Below are 19,780 nucleotides of genomic sequence, written 5' to 3'. Positions count from 1 at the left end.
TCATCCAGTGGAAAAAAAAAATCTCTATATAAATATAACTGTGACTTGCCAGGTAACATTCTAACCATATGCCATCATGCTTTTCAACCATTCAGGTGCATAAGAAAATTTTCAGAGATGAACATCTTCCTTCCTCCCCTCACTCCCAACATTTTTGGCAACCTACCCTCTTGTGCTTTGACATCTGCAAGGCTGCATTCCTCTTGCTCGGCTTCAGTGCTCTGTTTAATGTTCTCTACTTCCAGCCAAAAACTGTCCATTGACAAGTTGTCCAAAGAATCTATCCTGGAAGTGATGCCCTCTGACAACGGGGATGCCAAAGGACTCTTCGGAGGAAGCTGGCTCATTTTGCAAGGGCAATGTCTGGCACTGAGAGAGGAAGAGATAAGTAAGAGAGATTAAGCTACACATATTCAGGTATGGCATTCACAATACATCCTTTTTGATTAATGGCTGCAGTAAAAGCCAAACAGAGGTAAGTACTACACTTCCTTTTGTTAGTCTTCGGCAATAACAGACAAGGTTGGGATCAAATCCACCAGAGCAGGGGAAAAAAAACAAAACAAACTACTGTCCAAGCATGTGAGCGGACACAATATCGGCACAAGTCTTCCTATGCTGTTCTTCCAGCAGCCTCTGAGATACCTCCTGCGTTTCCCAGACTTGCTTCCAAGATCCGCCTGTAAGCTTGGTGTTACACTCTCTACATCCACAGACAACCAAGATGTTTCAAACTTTGCAGACACGTGCTCTGCCTATCTGGCAAGCCCGACGACTCCCAGCCACAGCAGATGAACCTCTGTAGGCTTGTCCCCTGTATGCAAAATCTGACACAGCTCTGTGCCCTGCAGCTCGGTTCGTGCAATAAACAACTCAGATGTTTGAGGCCCTCTTTTCCTGCCCAGACCAGATTTTTTGGCTGTGAAACAGTGGAAGCGTCCTGGGAAACCCAAACATACAGAATTTTCTTACCGCCCTGCTGAGTAATTCATGGACAGCCAAAGTCCCAACTGGCGTTGTTCAGCTAAGCTTTCAACCTCCCTAAAGGAAGCTGTGAGTTTCTCATCGTTTCATAAAGAAATGCCTCTCCTAAAATGAATTTGTTCTTCTCTTCAAAGGGTTGTAAGCCCTTTAAATCCTGCTGTGTATCTTTTTAAAGACAAAAAGAAGCAGGCATAAGAGTAGCCGACTTATATAAACACCTCAACAGTTTAGCTTAGGAACACAAAAATCAAGAGACCGCACGCTACGCCAACACGGGATGGTTTGAAAAATGTTCCAAGAATAGCTATGAACAGCCACCACTACAAAACACAGCGCAGAATTGCTTTCTAGTCACACGACAAAAAAAAAAAAACAAAAAAAAACAACAAACAGGTAAGTCTTATGCTTTGACACAACACGACAACGAAACCACCACCAAAATTAAATTAACCTCACAAGTGTACAAGGACTAAGAAAAAGTTACCGATGGCAAAATATCTTGCAAGTTTTAGTTCCCTTCATTCTGGAAACCCATTACTAGCAGTTCTGGCATGAACTGCTATTATAAGAAGCATTTCAAGTCTTAAAATAACAAATTTGAAGATCTAAAAACTAGGAGGCACGTGGTAGAGGATATTTTGCTCTTATATTTACACATGTGCATGCATACTCTGCTTATGCTTTTCTAACATGCAGCCAGCCTCTCTCTTCTAAAGGTCAGAACTAAAGCGATAACCATCACCGCAGAACATCTGGAGGCAGCAACAGAGTGGAGAACATGAATAATAAGTCTTTTGTTTGTTTTACAGGAACACAAAAGTTAAAAATTGAAAAGAGCTATTGCACCACACAGCCCACCTCTGACAAAGGCAGACGTATTCTGCCTGTTTATTAGCCATCTGCATCTTTTTTCCCTTCCCACTTCTGGATGAACAGACCTGCAGCTGAGATTCCACTTCACAGCATGGTGGAGCACTTAAATATTCAATCTAAGATTTTATTATTGTTTTTTAACCTTCATAGTTCACATCCATTTTTCATAGCTCTCATACAGCTACCATCCTAATTCATTATTTTCCCTTTAAACTTTACACTTATGCCTTCACCCGCTAGGATAAAGAGTTAAGAGTTAAAATTAAAACTAAGATTAGGAGTTAAAATTTTAGATGACTTTGCTTACATCAACTCTTCATCTTTAATACTCCTCTACATCTCTGCATCTCCTCGCATTTGGCTGCCAGCCTTCTCATAAGAGGATTAGGTTTAAACAAAGCCACCCTGCTACCATCAAAAAGCCTATTTCAGTACATCATTGCTGTGATGTCCTGTTAGGATGTTATAGGACAGTCAACAGAGATCACGACTTGTGACATGAGTTTAGGAGGAGAATTTCTGACCACTTTGAGGGACGTGGTTTTGGCCAGCATCACTTCCAGAAGCACCGACGCAGCCAAGTTCGCACTGCAGAGCAGTCTCTCAACGCGTAACACCGAACAGGCTGTAGAGCTGCCTTACAAGCTGCCCTAATTGCTCTGCTAAAGGCAATTAGCAGGCACGTAGCTACTCCTCTCACCATAAGCTGCTGCACTACACTGGTGGGATCATGCAGTGCAGCGCATATGTAAGTATACTTCAGAATCTAAGTTACACAGATGAAAGTAACTCTGAAAGGTACCTCTCCTTCGTGTTCAGCCTCGTTTAGAGCAGGCTCATCTGGCATCCCAGAAACGTTTGTGGATTCACACCGGAACAGTATTTACATCCAGGTTGCAGACCCAGCAGCACCTACCCTAGCACATGCTCTGCAGCAAGCCTGTGTCACCCAGAGCTATGGCATAGCCTTCTCCACACTTGCCACAGGCCTGCCTGAAAAAAATTAAAAAATTAAAAAAAAATAAAAAATTAAGGCCATATTTATGGTCTTCAGCTCTTTCAAAGGGTGACTGTTAACTCAGATATTCCACACGACTTATCCAGACACCAGATTCTGAATACAAGCTTTGTCCAAGAGATGCTAGGACCAGGTGAAGAAATGCTCACCTAAAGCGTTAGGGCAGATTCCTGGTGTACGTCTGAGAAGGGTCACAACATTCCTACAATCCAGATCTTCAGGATGCACTTCTGCCACCGGCTTTCGGGTCTACCAGCACCTTCAGCTCCATATCACGACAGCATAACATGGAGCCACGATGTGGCTTTGTCAGACACCATAGAACTGCTGTAAGCACCCACGTCCCACTGCAACTCTTACTTCTGTACCATCCACCGTTACTTTGCCTCCTTCCACTGGAAGGACATTCAGGTAAGCCTGGAGTCCTTGCATCAATGAGCTCCACTGCTAATCACATTGCATGTCTCCTACAGGAGAGCCATATTCAAACTGCTTGTGGGTTGAACAGCTCAAAAGCCACCTGAAATTTTCTTCTCAACATCCCCACGGTGTGACGCACTATGCCTTGTTTCACCAACACACAACCACCCTACACAATGTTAGCAGGATCCAAAGCCCAGCTCTACAAGTCCCGAGCTCCTGCTGTTGTTGTCCTGTGAGATGGGACAACATCAAAGTTGGAGTCAGACCTTAAAATTTAGAAAATGCTTTATTCTCTGGTCTGTTTTTTTCTTGAACACGCTGCACAGTGCTTTACAAATCCAACCAGCCAAGTGGAAGGTTAATTTCAGATTCAGTGCACCTACGAGATTGTTCTTCCTCATTGCATTCCCAAGTCAACAGAGGGCAATCCATGACGTATAAACATAGCAACAGTTTAGATTTCAAGTGTAGATTGTTGGCTTAAAATGTTAATTGCTCAGTTGCAACTGGGCAAAGTGGAATAATCAAGTTCACTCAGATGCACTGTAAGCATTACAAAAAAGCTTAACATCATACAGATTTAAAAATTAACCCAACAGAGAAGCGAGCTGGGTAGAAAGATCTAGCTAAGGGCAACCGCTAAGGAACGACTCTGGGAAGACTGACCATCCTAACGCCATCTCCTCCTCTTGTCTACGAGAGATAATTGCAGTGGGGCTCTAGACTCATCCACCTGGCTCACCTACACATTCAGTCTAGCCTGATTTTACAGGATTAATAGCAGTTATGAGAAACGAAACTAGACTGGCGTGGACCTTATATGGTTCATTTTCCTATTTCTTCTACAAATCCTCTCTGTGTGGAGCATTGGTAGCCCTTAAAGGCTGACTGAGTGGTGGTGGCTCACCAGTCCTGGGCTAGGATATGAAATCTCAGAGTAGTGTTTGATCTGTTCCTAGATACTGCCAACACACAGCAAATATATTGTAAACACTCAAGCAACTCTTGGCCCTCTTGAATATCAAAATAAGATAAACAGCGTTGCTTAGCATTTGTTCATTCCAGGGTTGAATCATTCTCGTCAGAGACTTTCTCAAAGGATCATAGCTGCCTGGACTGCTTCACTGCTTGCTCAACATCCTTTCCTCACAGAAATAACTCCCTAGCAGATGAATAAATGAAGTTCCTTCTTAAGTACTGCAAATAGAACAGAAGGTGACAAGTGTAAATGAAGAAAATGGAATTCCTTTAGCGCTGTTTCCAGAAGAAATAAGATGAAAAAAGGCAACAAGAACAGAACAACTAAGTTATATAAGGCACATGCAAGCACACCCAGTTTAAAGCCATATCCACAAATCTGGAGCAAGCACAAGGAGACACAGGAAACAAAGAAACAGATAGGAAGAGTCTGAGTTAACCTCAAGAGCAAGCTTTGAGCAGCACACCGAGTCGTATCACAGCAATTTAGATCACTAGCACAAAACAAAAGCTCTTTTGAAAGAACAGAGTTGGAAATTATTTTATCTTGTTGCAATTTTTTGACAGATAAAGATGCTAAGTCAGAGAATACAAATATGTTAACATCACAAAACATGTGCATCTCACCAGCAATTTACTTCAAGGTCAAAAACAATCAATGAGTACAAGAACATAAGATTTAGGGAAACAAACCAAGCACGCCTATGCAGGAAAAAAACCCTCTTTAATTTGCTTCCAAGTTTCTATCCTAAGCAAGCAGTTTAAGTCCAGCTGAAGAACCAGGAAGATCAGATCATCAGTTATATAACGTGACAGATTTTCTTGTTTAAGATCAAGTGGTGAGATAAAGGCATCAAGAAATAATAGACAGAAGTCTTTGAAAAAATAGAGAAAATCCTCAAAAGTCATATATAGATATATCTATATACTTATACCTAAATATAAGTATATATGTTTTATTAAAGAATTGGAAGTTTACACCTCAATCATTCTTCGAAATATATCAGTGTTAATGTGGTAACAGATCCCTGTTGAAAGACAACAGTCTACTCATCAAAATCTTAGATGAAGCATAATCTTAGGTGATGCACAATTTGGGATCTCATTCAGACTTGCAGAATTACAAAAAAAAAAAAAAAAAAAAAATCTATTTCCAACGCACAGATAGCAAGTTCAACACAAGAGATGTCGTAGACACAAGTTCCATAACTTTTCTGTGAACAGAACAGAACCAATTCATAGCAAGTCAGCCAAAGGTCTAACTCAAAAGAAAGAGCTATTGCAAATCTTTCAAGTCCTGCTTTAAGGCCTCTTCTTCTTACAATCCCCTAAATTTTGCGCACAGCCTGCCAACTCCCCCTTCCCCTCCACCCGTGGAGCAGAAGAGCAGTGCTGATGTCTCCCTTGGGAGAAAGCGAGAAGCACAGGGCTGTTCAAGCTTCTCGGACGAGACCATAAAGGCGTACTAATTATCAAATTACTGTGGCAAAGAGGAACAATAACTTACCCAATATACCCCTAGCATGCTTTACTTTCCCTGGCTTAACAACCCAAAGTAGTTTAAGAGTCAGAATTACAGCAATCACAGCAGCAGCCTACCACTGCTGACGTATCTTTGCATACCCGTAACCATACGGGGTTTGCTCATACATACACTGCCATACAGACTGTCTCAGGGCATATCCCCTACAAAAAATTACAGTGCCTCTAGCCCTCCCTGCTTTGTGTGGCACTGCTGCCTAACACCACTTCTGTTTGTATGAAGGCATTTTATCAAAGACTTGGCACCTATGGGACAACGCACTTGAAGGTCCGTATCTACAGCACGAGCGAGAAGAGTTAAGACGTCACTTGTGCAGCCTGCTAATAAGATTAGAGCTTGTTTGCAGTAACACTGCAATCACTTCATCAAGATGTGCCATTATGCAAGCAGCTCTGGGAGCAGCGTCACCGAAGGCTGTTGTGAAGAAGCCTGTTCTGCAAGTGATAAAGGGGACACGCCAGATCACTCCGCATACGTGAAGAGCAATGCGGACCAGAGCCAGCTTTCCCCCACTACAACACAGCCACTCCCCAGCTCCTGTCCTGACACCCGCAGTGACACCAGAAAGACAAAACAGTCGTTATCTGTCCAGCACTACGGGGAGAAAAATACTTGAACACGGATGCTCTTGTGTAACACGTGGCGCCTTCACTGTGCCTTGTGCCGGACTTGACCTCTCAAGGTTACCTCTGCCACAGCGCTGCAAGTTTTGGATAAAGCATGGTTTATAACCTACCTGAAACCAAACGTTGATATCAAAGTGTTTAAGGGCAAAGAAACACCATCTCAACACTCCCATCTCAGCCCTTCATCTGGAAGAGACTTATCTCCTCTCCCTTTGGTAAGGGTCTAAATAAGCAAGCAAGACAAGTAATAGCAAAATTTGCCTAAAATCACAGATCTGCCTGGAGGTGTCTAAGACTGAAACCGAGAGCAGAACAAACACGGGACTGATAAACCCATGCAGACACAGCCAAATCAAAAACACTCAAAGCCCTGTTTAGTCTAGTCTGTTAGTTTAGGTGCCTGCCCCATTGCATTAAGGTTTAGGTTGACCTCAGAAGACGTAAGCCATGCCCTCCCTCCATTTGTTTCACTGCAAGGTCGCCATGGAGGAGCCCGGGGCTCACTTTCCCTGCAGCAGCAAGGTAAGCCAAACAGGAAAGGCCTTTCACCGACACGGACATCCTGCTGGAGAAAGGGGCACACGGTCAAAACAAAACACTGAGATTTAATGCGAGTTTGAACTGATCTGCCATATGAACATATGAGAATTATTAATTAAAGGTAGCATTACCAGCCCTGTTTCCATCGTCATACACTCCCAGAACCCGGGCACACCCCAACTCAGAACAGTTTTCCTTTCCAGCAGCTGCAAGGACTTTGTCACGCCAGTTTCTCCTACCAGCAGGGCACCAGCTCGCCAAACCCCACAGACCAGCTAGCACCTCCTGCAGCACACAGGGCTCCTGCACACTTGTTCCTACCCATTGCCTCCCCCACGCAGAGCCAGCCCCGCGTCCCCCCAGGATGCCGTGGGCAGAGCACCCGCACGGGACTCTGACGAGGTGCTGGCACTCGCTCTGCCCGTTAGGGACTTGCCTGTCACATCCCCGCAGCACGCGGTGCCAGGGACTTGAGCAAGGCCAGAATGAGTCAGTGCCTCCCAGTTACTGAACCCATCCTCAAAACACGCTCCTGCTACGAGACACCCTCACCTCCTCACTTTACTTCCACTGCCCGTGACTTCAGGCAGGATGCTCAGTCCCTGTACACCTCAGCGTCCCAGCTGGGGGACAGAGCAGGAGAGTGACCACGTGGCTTTCAGAGGAAAGATTAGGTTAGTGTGTTTGAATCCTTTACAAATAAGTTCAGAGCATTTTTTTACATGTCATTATTCATTAAAACAAAGACTTTTTAGAGAAGCACAGATTCACCCACACTAAACGTCTTACAGCTGCTTCGATGTTGAACTTAAAGTAAGGATGACACGACCTGTTCTCATTTCTTGTTGTAGCCCATTCTACCAGCCATACCTATGTTAGAGCAGAGAATAAGTAATTTTGTGTTGCTCAGATATGTGGGAACAGGCGAGAGACTACAAAGAGGAGACAAGAGGAAGCTGCTGGCCAGCACACAATAAGGAGGGGCCGAGAGATGTGCTGCAGAATGGAGCTATGCTTCGTGCATAAGGGGTCTAGGGACGCTGGAACATGGGAAAGACAGGCGTAAGTTCTTCGCTTGCATTTCTCAGGGGAGAGTTATCACACCTAAGACAAACTGCTCGGCTATTACATCGCCATGAAAAGCCTCCGCTCAGTTAAGCCCTATAAATAGCGCTTCACTCAAGGCCGTGTAGCAAGAGGAAGAAACGCTGGCCTTGCAGAAAGCACGCCTTCCAAGAACAACAGCCAGGCCGGGGAGCTGATCCGAGGCAGCTGCCGAGGGCAGGTTAACCCCACGCACCAGGAAGGAGCTGCCTGCAAAGCCTCCACCTGCCAGCACCCCGTGCAGCACCAGCTCAGAGGAGCAGCACGGGGTGGGGAGAGCTGGGTCAGCACCTGCCTTTGCTCAGGAGCGCTTTGGAGACGTGACACCACCACATGCTCTGCATGGGAATCCAGTGAGCATCCCCGCAGCTACCGCTGGGAAAACAAACAGTCATTAAAGACAATTAATTAGACCACGAGGATGTTCTGCGTATCATTTCCCAACCACCTCACTGCATGGGCACACGCTAGGTGTGAGCTACCACGGAAGTCAGGTATGCACGGGACACATTTCACCTGCTGGTTAGAGCTGGCTGAGCAGCTGCAAACTGCTCCTCGGTAGAGGCTGAATGTTACGGTCACAGCTAGAGAGCCTCTTCAGATCTGACCACAGAAGTTCTGGCACCAGTAAAGACCTTGGAACAAAGCTAACTTGCTTGGCAAAAAAAAAGTTGTTACTGGATATTTGTATTTCTCATCAAAGAAACCCTGCAATAATCTCTAAGCATCCGTCTGGTCCTCTTACACACAGATAAGTTTAAAGTCATTTACCATATTACTCCTGGGTCACTCTCCCTAAGATTTTGTTTTGAATCTCAAATTTTGCCGGGGATCTTTTCAAGACTTCCTTTCTTGCTTCTGCACACAAATCCAAAACAGACTGGGCAAAGTGAGAAGTCGGACAGAAACATCAAAGTGTGCTACGTTCATAAATAAGATGCTTGCAAGCATATTCATACAGAACCGACACACTTAGGTCACCGCAGCAGGGAGACATTTGGAAACTTGGTGCAATTTTTAGGCTGATGCAAACAGGCTTTAAATGCGACCTTGAGTCAGTTAACGTCCTGTTAGCACACAGAGAGGACGGTGTCTGTCGAGCAGGCGTTCAGTTTTCAATTGTACCTTAGACGTGGTTTGCAGAATATTTATAAAGAAGCGGTTCTTACCTTCCTATAGGTTCTGTAAGTAACTGAAAAGCCTTCAAAACACACAAGCTGTGAAGGCATCTTTACTACTGAATTGTGAAGATGCACACAGTGTTCACCAGCTCCCACAGCACTACCCCAAACACACGCACACCTGCGGGTCCAACTTCCAGACTGACACCATTGGAAAAAACCTATTACGTTCACACTAAATAAAAGGAATTTTTAATATGTTTGGTTTTCATAATCGAGGCAGTGAGAGCACAGTTTTAAAGAACAGATTTCCAGAGGCAAGCGAGCTATCATCTCTCTCTTTTGCACCCGTCCTGCCGCGGGTCTCCCTCCAGCCTGCCCTTGGGGGAGGAATGCCCACCCGGCGAAGCCGTGCCCCGCACACCAAGCCCCGTACCTGCAGATGCTGCTGCCCGGCGAGCAGCCAGGCGTCTGGATGGGCTGCAGCACCACCTGGGGCCTGGGGATCCGCGTCCCGGCAACCCCCGAGCCCTGCTTGCCGTGCCTGTCCATGTCCGGCGAGGAAGGGGCGCAGCGGTCAGTCCATCCACGCCGCACCGAGCGCTGCCGCCGAGCCCAGGAGCCTGAAAGCGATTGCCAAGAGCTGCTCCTCGTCACCTGCAAGGTGTCGCTGATTGGTGCTGCACCCAGCCTCTCCTCCCTCCCTGCCTGCCCACCCACGGGACACGGAGCAGAAGGCACCACCGATACACCTGTGACTCCAAGGCAGGCGCACCAGGGGCTGAAGGACAGCACTAAGCCAGCGGCCGGCACTCGGAGGAATCAGGGAGTTGCGAGGAGTTATTTCCAAGCCTGCGCCGAAGCTGAAGCTTGCTAAATATTAACTGGAGTTGCAGCCACGCGAAAAGAGTAACTCCCACAAGCAGCACTGGGAAGGAGGAGTCAAATACTGGATTTGCTCCGCAAAGTTACACTTCTCAGGAGTAAGAGAACATCAAGGGAAAAAAAATCTGCCTGGGTATAGGGTGGAAGGGAGGCAGCAAATAAAAAGCAACACGCCAGCACCAACAAACAGAGCGCTTAGTAAAAAAGCCAAGTCAGCATACCCTGCCGTAGCTCAGCACTGCGTAAATCACAGCTTTGTGAAAGACACTGGTGTTGAAAGAGCAGCACAAACCCAAACCACCTACAGAGGGTATTTCGCAAGATCCAGATCCCTATTTAAGATCTCGTCAACAAGCCATACACAAACGAGCAAAGGGTTAAAGTCCTTTCTCTCTGCTGTGCCCAAAAGGCTTTATTCCTATTTGTTATTCCCACTCTCTCCACCAAACCCCCTTTCACAGCGTTTCTCTAACTTCCCCTTCCTCTGATATTTATCGTTCTCACTCCTGAAGCTAAGGTTACAGCTGACTTATTTGTTTAAAGTTTCCTTAATGAAGGCACGCAAAGCGATTTAGCCCAGGTAATAACCGCGCTCCGTTCCCCATGCTCCCAGTAGGACTGGCTCTATGGGTCACCCTGCTTTGCCTGCCACGGCTTGAAAGGGCAGCAGCAGCTGTTTCAGAGACGGTCCCTCATGAAAGCATGCAAAGAAGCAATCCCTGTTTAATTCCCTACCCATTAATACAGCCCTTATTTCAGCCGCTGCTTTAGTCTAGACGCTTTAACCCCACCTCGCACCACGCAGCCGATCTGCTCCAGCAGTAACACCACCCGGCCGCCCCAATTCGTGTCGGGACCCGCGGGCACACCGCCGGACAGCCTGGTTTTGGGGGAGGATCACCCCAGACAGCTGGGGTTGGAGCTGGCTCCCTCTTCCCAGCACACCCCCAGCTCTTGCACACACCTCCTACATCAAATTTCTTATTCAGCTTGTTCACTACAGGTGGTCCTCGTGAGTATGACAAGGGATCAAATTCACGACGCAGGTTATCCGTATGGCTTCTCCCACATCACTTCCACACCAAGATAAAGCACGGAAGACATCAGCCTGGGAGAACTTCAGCTTGTGAAAGCCCCAGCTGCAACAAAAGCCCATCCACGAGCTGCAGCTTGTACAACAGCACTGAATTACGCGTGGGCAGCACTTGATAACAATACACCCAATGCAAGGACCTCCCTAAGATGCAAAAAGGCAGGAAAATGTTCTCACCCTCCTGCTCAGGCTCACAAGCCAAGGGGTGCTGCGGAGCCACACATGACAGAAGGAGGCACCGCGTGTGAGCACACGCTGCCCGGGTTTCGAGACAGGAGAGCGAGGAGTGGCAAAACCAGACAGATTTACGAGAGGAGAGTTGGCTGCTCTGAGCCTGCTGGTTTTACCACTCGAGGAAGCGCTGGTCCTGCCCTGGGACCACCCAGCCCCTCCAGAAGGCTTCCCACCAAACACACCTTGCCCTAAAACAAGCAGCCAGGCTGCTCCTCGGTTACACAAAAACACACACAGGCTGCCAGAACTGGGGGAAGATGACGACAGCCTGTAACCGTGTTTATTTTATCCCTCAGCTGTTTTCCTTCTCACTACATCTCCTTTAATAACTCCAGCCAGATGCTTTTATTTTTTTGGTAGGTTTTCAGACAGACCGGCTCTGTCAGGCGCGAGGATGAGCCAGCTTCATCGTCACAGGCTTGTTGCAAAATTGGGGAGAATTTAAAGCATACAGAAAGAAAAGAGGATTCTTTAATAGCACGTTTAATTACTCACACAAAGCAGCATGCAAGCATTGCAGAACAATTAAGATCTGATTGACTGAGGCGCGCGCACAGCAGCTGTACCTCCATCTACTGCCTTTCACACCTTCCCTCTCATCTGGACTCCGGCTCTTCGTGGTATTCGAGAGGAATAAGTAGCAAGTTTGTTTCCCACTTCGTGAGAAAGGGGGAAGAATAGGACAGAGGGGCCAGATGAGCCTGCAGCTGAGGATGGACCGGATCAGGATAAATATTCCAATCCTGGTTTTGAGCTTTCATTCACCAGGAAAGACTTCCTGGTGTCATTAAAGATGAGCCAAGCTCACCGGGCCGAGATTGCCTTACTCAAACATGGGAACAAAGAGACGTACCAGTGCTCCCAGCAGGCACAGTTAGTTCCAGTGACTCACTGGTACGAGCCCAGCACTGCCAACGACACGGCTTTAGCGCAGGACTTGGTTCTGCAGGGATCTGTGCACCCTGCCAAACTGACATGACTTGGCTTGCTCAGGAAACCTTTTTTTTTTTTTCCCCTCTCCAGGACCAAAAAAAAAAAAGTGGAAAACATCCCACCCACTTTCGGATAGTCAGGAATTTCAGCTGAGCAAAGCATGTGATGCCTGGAGACCTGAGCCCAGGGCCTGTGAGTCTGGGAGGGCTGCACCAAACCTTTGCCCCAACAGAGCTCGACGGCAGCGCCCGCAGGTCGGTTTCAACACGTGGTCACGAGCTGCTCTGCAAGAACTTAGGGCAGCATTTCATTGGTCAAGCATCCCCAAACCAAACGTAAGTCAAAGGCACTACAACCTGAAGAAGAGCAAAAAGCCTGAATGCAGCTGAAACCCCTTAAACACAATTCCTTTTCCTTGGGGAGGTTCATTTTTATGGAGTCCAGATTACTAGGAAAACCCGAAAATAATTTATCCCCCTCCTCCACTCCATCACGTACCACGAAAACCCTCAAGCAGTGTTACCCACGGGCCACGCAGAGCCATTAAAGTTAGCAGGTTATTAGAGTTTCTGGAGCCACCAGGGCTGTGCCATTATCCAAGCCCCAGCTCGCTCGCAGCCGAGCAGGGAGGCAGCACCCAGGCCGTGCCCCGGGGCAAAGCGTTCGGCCGCAATCGCGGCTGCGCACCAGGCCCCAGCTACCGGCAGGCAGCCGGCACGCAGCCTCACTGCTCTGCCCTCGGCTGCGAGATCAAGCAAGCATCTCCCAGCCAGCAAGAAACACAGCACTCAGCCCCCGGGAGGTGCTCCAGCTAGTGATTTTACTCCGCGGTGCAAGACACAGTTTTGTCATCTCACTGGGAAAGCTCCCCAGCTCCCAGGGGTATTCCTGTATCAACCCAGGGAGTGACGGAGGTCAAGCACCACCTCCCTGGCCGTCCAGCGCTGGCCCTTCACCCTCCCTGCCCCACTGCTCTGAGGATGGCTCAGAGCCCGTAACAAACGGCTCCGACCCCACTCACTGTAAAACAGCCACGAGCTCTGTGTCACCGCACGTAATCTGCTTTACTGCACCGAAGGGTTGCAGCAAACAGAGGATTAGGGCTTCAGGCGGTGGGTGAACAGCAAGAGGGGATGATTCCTACACAGAGCTTGTTTGCACACAAATAGCTGTCAATCTTAAACTAAAAATTAAAAAAAAAAAAACAACACCAATGGGCAAAGGAGGGGCCACGGGTATCAGCGTGGAGGCGATGCTGCAGCGGAGCGGGACGAGTAGGCAGAGGCAGAGCTGCTTCGGCACGCCCCAGGCAGAGGCAGCAGCTCCGAGCAGAGATCCCCACGCTGGCCACGTCGGGATGCACGGCCACCTCCCGCTGCTCCTCCTCTTCTTACCATACGTTGAAACCGTGCACAAGAATGAACGGATTAGTTGCGAGAAACTGCAACGTGGAAGCCATAAAAGTAAGTTAAACAGACTTACTACAGGCACCAGTACCCACAAGATTATTTGCAGGCAGTTTACCACCTTGCCTTGAGGCTCGTGGCCACTGGATAAAGGCAAAAGGCAAGGAGCAGCCAGCGTCCTGCAGCCCAATCCAGCATGTCATGGCTCAGGGTAGTAAAGGAGGAGGAGGAAGCCAGCGCTTTTTACACACGTGTATATTTAGATAAGTGAATTGCGATGTTGTTTAAACCTAATTACTACTGTAAATGTAATTTAAACCACCCAAAACATTTCCACTGTTGAAGGAAGAGCTGTAACAATAGGAGGAAGTGCTAAGACACAGCAGCTATTCTTAATGCACAAAAACACTTATTCTGATGAATAACCAGGACCTATTTACCAACCTAAATTGAACGTGCTTCTGCCTCCTGGGCATTTTCAGACTGTAAAATTAGAAACCTTCGCTGGTTTGTGAGGCTGGCCTTGTTTGCGTCCCCGTTCAAACACATGCCTGACACCTACTGGGTGCCATGCCTTGCAAAAACCCTCTCCTTCCTGCGGGACACCACAGGCAGAGAGGTGACAGACACGACAGGCAGCAGGTTAACAGCCACCCAGATGCTTGTTCACTTCCTTCAAACGCAGGGGCCCGTGCTGACAAAGTGCCACACATCATTCTTAAGGTGTGAAGGAAGAGAGGCGGGAGGACAGCAGGCCAGCAGCCGGTGACCCCGGTGGCTGTAACGAGTAACCAGCACCAAACACAGCCCGGCCGGGTCAGCTCAGCTCTCACGGGACTGGGATCCCTGCTGCAGAGCTCGCCCCAGCACCATCCTCACCTCCTGCACCGAGTGCTCTGCATCTCCTTCACGTTCACAGGAAAAAAAGGTATATGCATGAGCTCAGCCTCCAAAACTAGCGTCCCAGGGCACTTCACACACCTTACTCTGGTTTCTGCAGGTTGGATTTTCTTCCCGTTTGGGGAAAGGGGTGGGGCAACAGCCGCAAACAGAAGGAGCGCCAGAAAGGGGCTCTCTTACTCTGCTGCCCCAGTTCTCAGCCCCAAGACGCGATGTGCTAGGCTCTCATCTTGTTTATTTCCTGCACCAGCACCCCGAGCAGCGGGATGGGCTCCCGGGGCTGAACTCCCCGTGAGTCAGGGTGTTGTCAGGCATCCCACAGGAGTTACTGCCCCAACAGTGCCAGACAGCCACTCTTAAAAGAGAAGACGTGCACATGGCACAGCTCCACGGTCGGCACAGGAGCAAACGCTTCAGAGCTACCAAGGCGATGAGGCACTGAACAACTGACAGCCTGACTCAGGCCAGCCAGAGCTTCCACACGGCTGGTGAGACAATGGGAGGAAAAAAGTAAGTTGTGTAGCAGCAAGCGCGTCACTTCGAGTTATTTAGTAAAAGCAAAATATTTCAAGTCCAAGTCCAGGCAAAAATGAAGTTTGCAAAGCAACGCCTTGCTTGGTTATTTTGCTTGTTTGGACCGATTTTACCGTCTTACAAGATTTAAGTCTCCCCAGAAGTTTTTATAAATAATAAAATATTCATAAATAATGAAAACTGAATCCACTTACCTAGGTGCTCCAAATTCTTTCAAGGTCCAGAGAAGAACAGCTACCACACGGGTCCCTGCGTACTCCTGGATATAGGGTGCTTGCTTCGGAATTGAATGCCCCTTTGCTCACGTGTGGGTCTCTCTGCTATGAGCAAAGAAAAGCTCCCGAAGGCTGTCAGGGGGCTCCTACCTCTCGGGACGCAGTTAGGCTGGAACTTGCAGCCAGCCTGAGCTGCCCACCCTTTTCCACTGGTCTGGGAACCCCTCCCCGTGCTGGTCCCCAGCACGGAAACTTGAGAGCAGAGGCACTGCATTAGCAGGACTGTCCCTGCCAAGGGGCTGTGGGGGACAGCACGATACTCCCCTCTTAGAGGGAGCAGCGTTTTTACAGATCCCTCTTACTCGGTTAGTTCCGAAATAAAAGGAAAATGTAACCCAGCCTAGGAGCAGAAGTTTTTAATTAGCAGGCAGACAATAGCAAGTGTCAATTATTCCACCCATAAACAACAGTTGTGCCGGTACTCAGAAGTGCCAGCATTTGCCCTAACAGGCTTCTGTTCTGCTTTGTCACCCCTTCAACAGGTCCACTAGGAGAAATCCAAACTTGTTTTCTGCGTGGAGAGATGAGAAGCACGCTACGGGCTGTATTTACGGACATTCCCCTCATCTGTCCTCTAGAAGAGAGCTGGGACAGAAACAGAACTGGGATGCTTCTTTAAAGGCTCAGAGGTTAAAAACCAAGCCAGCTGTCACCATGTACGCCGCACTGGAGCCTTGCTGCGCAGCCACCACGCAGAGCTTGCCCGTACTCGCTTCATCTCTAAACGACGCGACAGCTGGAACAAAACTCGTGGGGAATGCAGGAACCGATTTCACAACGCGGCCAGCCGCTCTGACGGAGCTGTTAGCAGTCAGGGCTTCGTTAGCTCATCAGGGGTGGGTTTGTTTTTCCAAAATATTCACGACAAAGTTTAATTACACGAGTCTTTACGAAAACCAGAAGATTGCAGCCGTGATCTAGGACTTGAGGGCCAATGAGGGGAATACAGAGCTTGCTAGACCTTGCCAAACTACTTTGTAGGGCAGGATTCAGAGAACCACCCAGGGCAGGTGAGGTTGGCTGTGAACTGACCGTCCCAGGGCTCAGGGAGAGGCAACAGTGCCTACACATGCCTGCGTGCTGCTTGCTTTGCTCCTGTGAAGACTCACTGCTCTAATCACAGGGCTGGAGGGGAGACTGGTATCGGCGACCTCATGTGTCCAACATCAAGTGACAGCACAGGACAGATCTTCATTCTTCGTTTTACACCCAACACGTAAGCTCAGAGTAACGCAGTGCTATTTTAGAGGCAAAAAGACCACATCATAAAGATCATCCACTGAGTACACGCTGTCAAATCCGTCAACTTCAGGAGTCAGAAATTCAGGCTGGACTCGCAGCTGAGTTGAAAACTAAGAACATTTCATAAAAGTAAGCGTAAAGACATGCACGCAAGCACGTGCACACTGCACCTGTGTTTTAACTCAGCTGCAGCAAGTCCAATGGGCTGTTACAACCAGCCTGACACCGAGAGCCGTGGGTCACACCTCCAGGCTGGGCTAAGCAGCCCCGCTGCTGTACAACGGGCACTTCCTGACGCAGGCATTGCTTTACGGTGGCCATTCACACAGGTTAGGCTGTGGCCCGACACAGCACATGCTGGCCTGTGCTGGAGCAGCACCATGGGGCTAAAGCCAGAGCCTTGCACATGCTGGGCTCGAGGGGCAGCAGGAGAGGAGGCTGACTGCCCTTGCAGCTGTGCAGAAGCAACTGCTGGGCAGTTTCTGGTAAGACCTAACGTCTGCAGAGGGATCTCGAACAGCCACAGGAACGGTAGGGGCCAAGCTTCCACGCTGGGAGCTGTAAGTACGGCAGCTTGCCCAAAAGCCTTTCAGGAGACTCATCAGCACCCACAGGGCCTCGGGCTTCCCGCTGCAGTGCAGGAGGCGCAGGCACCGTAATGCAGGAGAAGGACGAGAGCTCCCAACATCAGCTGGGAAACTGGCTCGCTCATAAGCACGTGAGCTGGTGAGTTTGTTCATTTTCTAATTCATTGCGCCATTAATTCACAAGTTACACCAGTCTCAGTCTGGGGGCTGAGCCCTCGTTGGATTTTACCGAAAGAGCTCATGAAATGATTGATTCGTATGGTACATCGTCCTGTAAACGAGAGGGCTAAACAAACCGTGCCACTTGACTCGGTATTACTGTCAGAAATACTCACGTATGGTTAAACGATATTCGTAGATCCACAGCTAGCAACCACACTTCTGGACCTTCACAAAGACCAGCTTTTCTTTGCCACCTGCTTTGTTTACACCGGCAGTGTAACCCACTACAGAACTGCACAAACCTCCCTAACCGAGCTAACGAAACCCTTGAATTTCCTCGACCTTCGATTTCTCCTCAATCCTAGTTCTTAATTTGACCCTGGCTTGTTTTTGTTTTCCAGCTAACACATCACGGCAGCTAGACTAAGCTTTGCAAAAAGCTTTTTCCCCAACATCCTGGTGTTTAATAAAGCCTTGGGTTCTCCCAACTGACCTTGCAGCTCTGTGCTTGGTCCCAACTCTTCCTGGCCTGCAAACATCCGGCAGCTTCACGCCTGCTCTGCGAAGCCGAGAGCGCGTAGGAAGCGCGAAGTGAATGAACTCCGCAGCTCCTGGAGCAGGGACGGCGCTGGAGCGGGTGCTTGCAGCAGGGATCCTTCCTCTCCTGCTAGTCAAAGGAAACGCTGCATCTAAATACAGCCGGTACCTTTATCTACTTTTACCCTTCTTATGCACGAGCTGGAGCAAGTCCAGGGTTGCAGAGTATTTGACCAAAACAACCGTACCTCGGGTCAGCTGCAGGGATGTATACATCGCAGCCTCATGGCCACCTTCCGCTATGAGGCATGCAAGGATTTCCTTCCACTGTGTTAGCCCGGCAGTTTTCAAACATTAACATTGTCTGAGCTTTACCTTGACCGAGAAAAACAACTTTCATCAGCAAAGCTGTATTTATTTCTTGCCAAAAGAGGATATCCTTCCAGTTCCATTATATATTGGCCACCTGCTGTGGACTTACCAAGAGTTTCAGGCTTCTGTTCACCCAAGAACTGATATTAACTCCTCCTACGCTACAGAGGAGCCTGATCAAGAACAGGCGGCACCTTCATGATGTGTGCAGTCATCTCTCCTCCTGGATCATAAAGGATATTTTTCATTTCAAGTTTCAGATGCATGAGCTCAGCCAGCAGGACGTTTGGTTAGGTATCACACCTGGGCTCCTTCCCCACCACACAAATCAGTAAAACACGTTTCTGTACGTGCTATAACCTCACTCCACACAGCGGTGTAAGGGAACTGACTTCTCACTGCTTGGGAGTGCCCAGCTGCAGGCATTATCCTTTGCCTTAGGCCCAGGGACTAACAGACATTCAAGAAACCCAGACTCTTATTTGCACTGATCCCCCTGGGGTTTAAACCAAGGCACCAGGCCAGCACTGCTGCCCAGCAATCTGACAGCCAGCACAGAACGGGCTAGCCAGGGGAAGCGGACTTTTCAGGCACCAACCTCACAAGCAGGCATGAACTGAACCTACGGCACAATCAGGAGGTCAAAGGAGACAGCTCACACCCAGTGCACGTGCAGCAGGAGCCCTGTTTTTCCTCTAGAATTCAAACCTCAAGATGAGAAATACTGCCTTCATTTCCAGTGATGGTGCCTCGGTGAGGGCTGTTGGGATATGATTAAGCCCTGAAAAATGGGGTCAAGCACTGGCTGCACGCTCAGCTGTGCGCGTACAGAGGTGCTGAGAAATCTGAGACCCCAGGACACCAGCACAGGAGTTCACTGAGAGCAGCAGCTTGGAAAAGTCGGAGCTGACAGCAGCCAGGTGGCAGCCACCCTCAGCAAGACAGTCTCGTGCACAAGCTCCAGAGCTGTCACGTGAAAGTCATCGCCCTGCCCCAAAGCAGCAGCACTACAAAACAGCCCTTCAAACGCCTCGGCGCCCCCCCACAGACCTCCTTCCTATCCTCTCATGTGTGCTCTCCACATCCACAGCACACTGAGTGCGGTGGAGGTTCACCCAGAACTGAAGTCACATCGTGCCACCCCCTCCAAGAAGAGGGCACTTCCCTGACCCCAACTAATTGGCATCAGCTAATTGAGAAGCCTGGCCCTTCGGAGAGAAGACAGCAGATGTGATACAGCCTCTCAGGCGAGGGAGCCATGAGTGCTCCCGGTTTGTGTCATCACACTGTTTCTTCGTTACAAGGTTCTCTCTCTTGGGCTGCGTCAGGTGAGCTGGCAGGGAGAACCCAAATATGAAAAAAAAAAGCAAAACGCTTGCTGAGGAGCTTGCTGCCACGGCTTTACCAAAG

At 48.7% G+C, this 19,780-nt stretch overlaps 1 protein-coding gene across 21 annotated transcripts in view; it reads right to left on the bottom strand.

Moving 5' to 3' along the window:
• Positions 1-19,780, bottom strand: part of ARHGAP40 (Rho GTPase activating protein 40) — a 40,725-nt gene that overhangs the window by 16,657 nt on the left and 4,288 nt on the right. For 10 of the 21 annotated variants that reach the window (XM_040575698.1, XM_040575711.1, XM_040575712.1 and 7 more), the window contains one exon: positions 167-369. In XM_040575698.1, coding sequence (XP_040431632.1) covers positions 167-347 — 181 coding nt within the window. In that variant the 5' untranslated portion in view covers positions 348-369. Of the gene's footprint in view, positions 1-166; positions 370-2,773; positions 2,869-9,646; positions 10,830-15,389; positions 19,691-19,780 lie in introns of those variants that run through there. The other 11 variants (XM_040575705.1, XM_040575706.1, XM_040575697.1 and 8 more) reach the window with 10 other exon arrangements.

The sequence above is a fragment of the Cygnus olor genome, chromosome 16 (genome assembly GCF_009769625.2).
Source record: "Cygnus olor isolate bCygOlo1 chromosome 16, bCygOlo1.pri.v2, whole genome shotgun sequence".
Lineage (NCBI taxonomy): Eukaryota > Metazoa > Chordata > Aves > Anseriformes > Anatidae > Cygnus > Cygnus olor.
The sequence above is the reverse complement of the archived record's forward strand: the minus strand, read 5'-3'. Positions and strand labels throughout refer to the sequence as shown.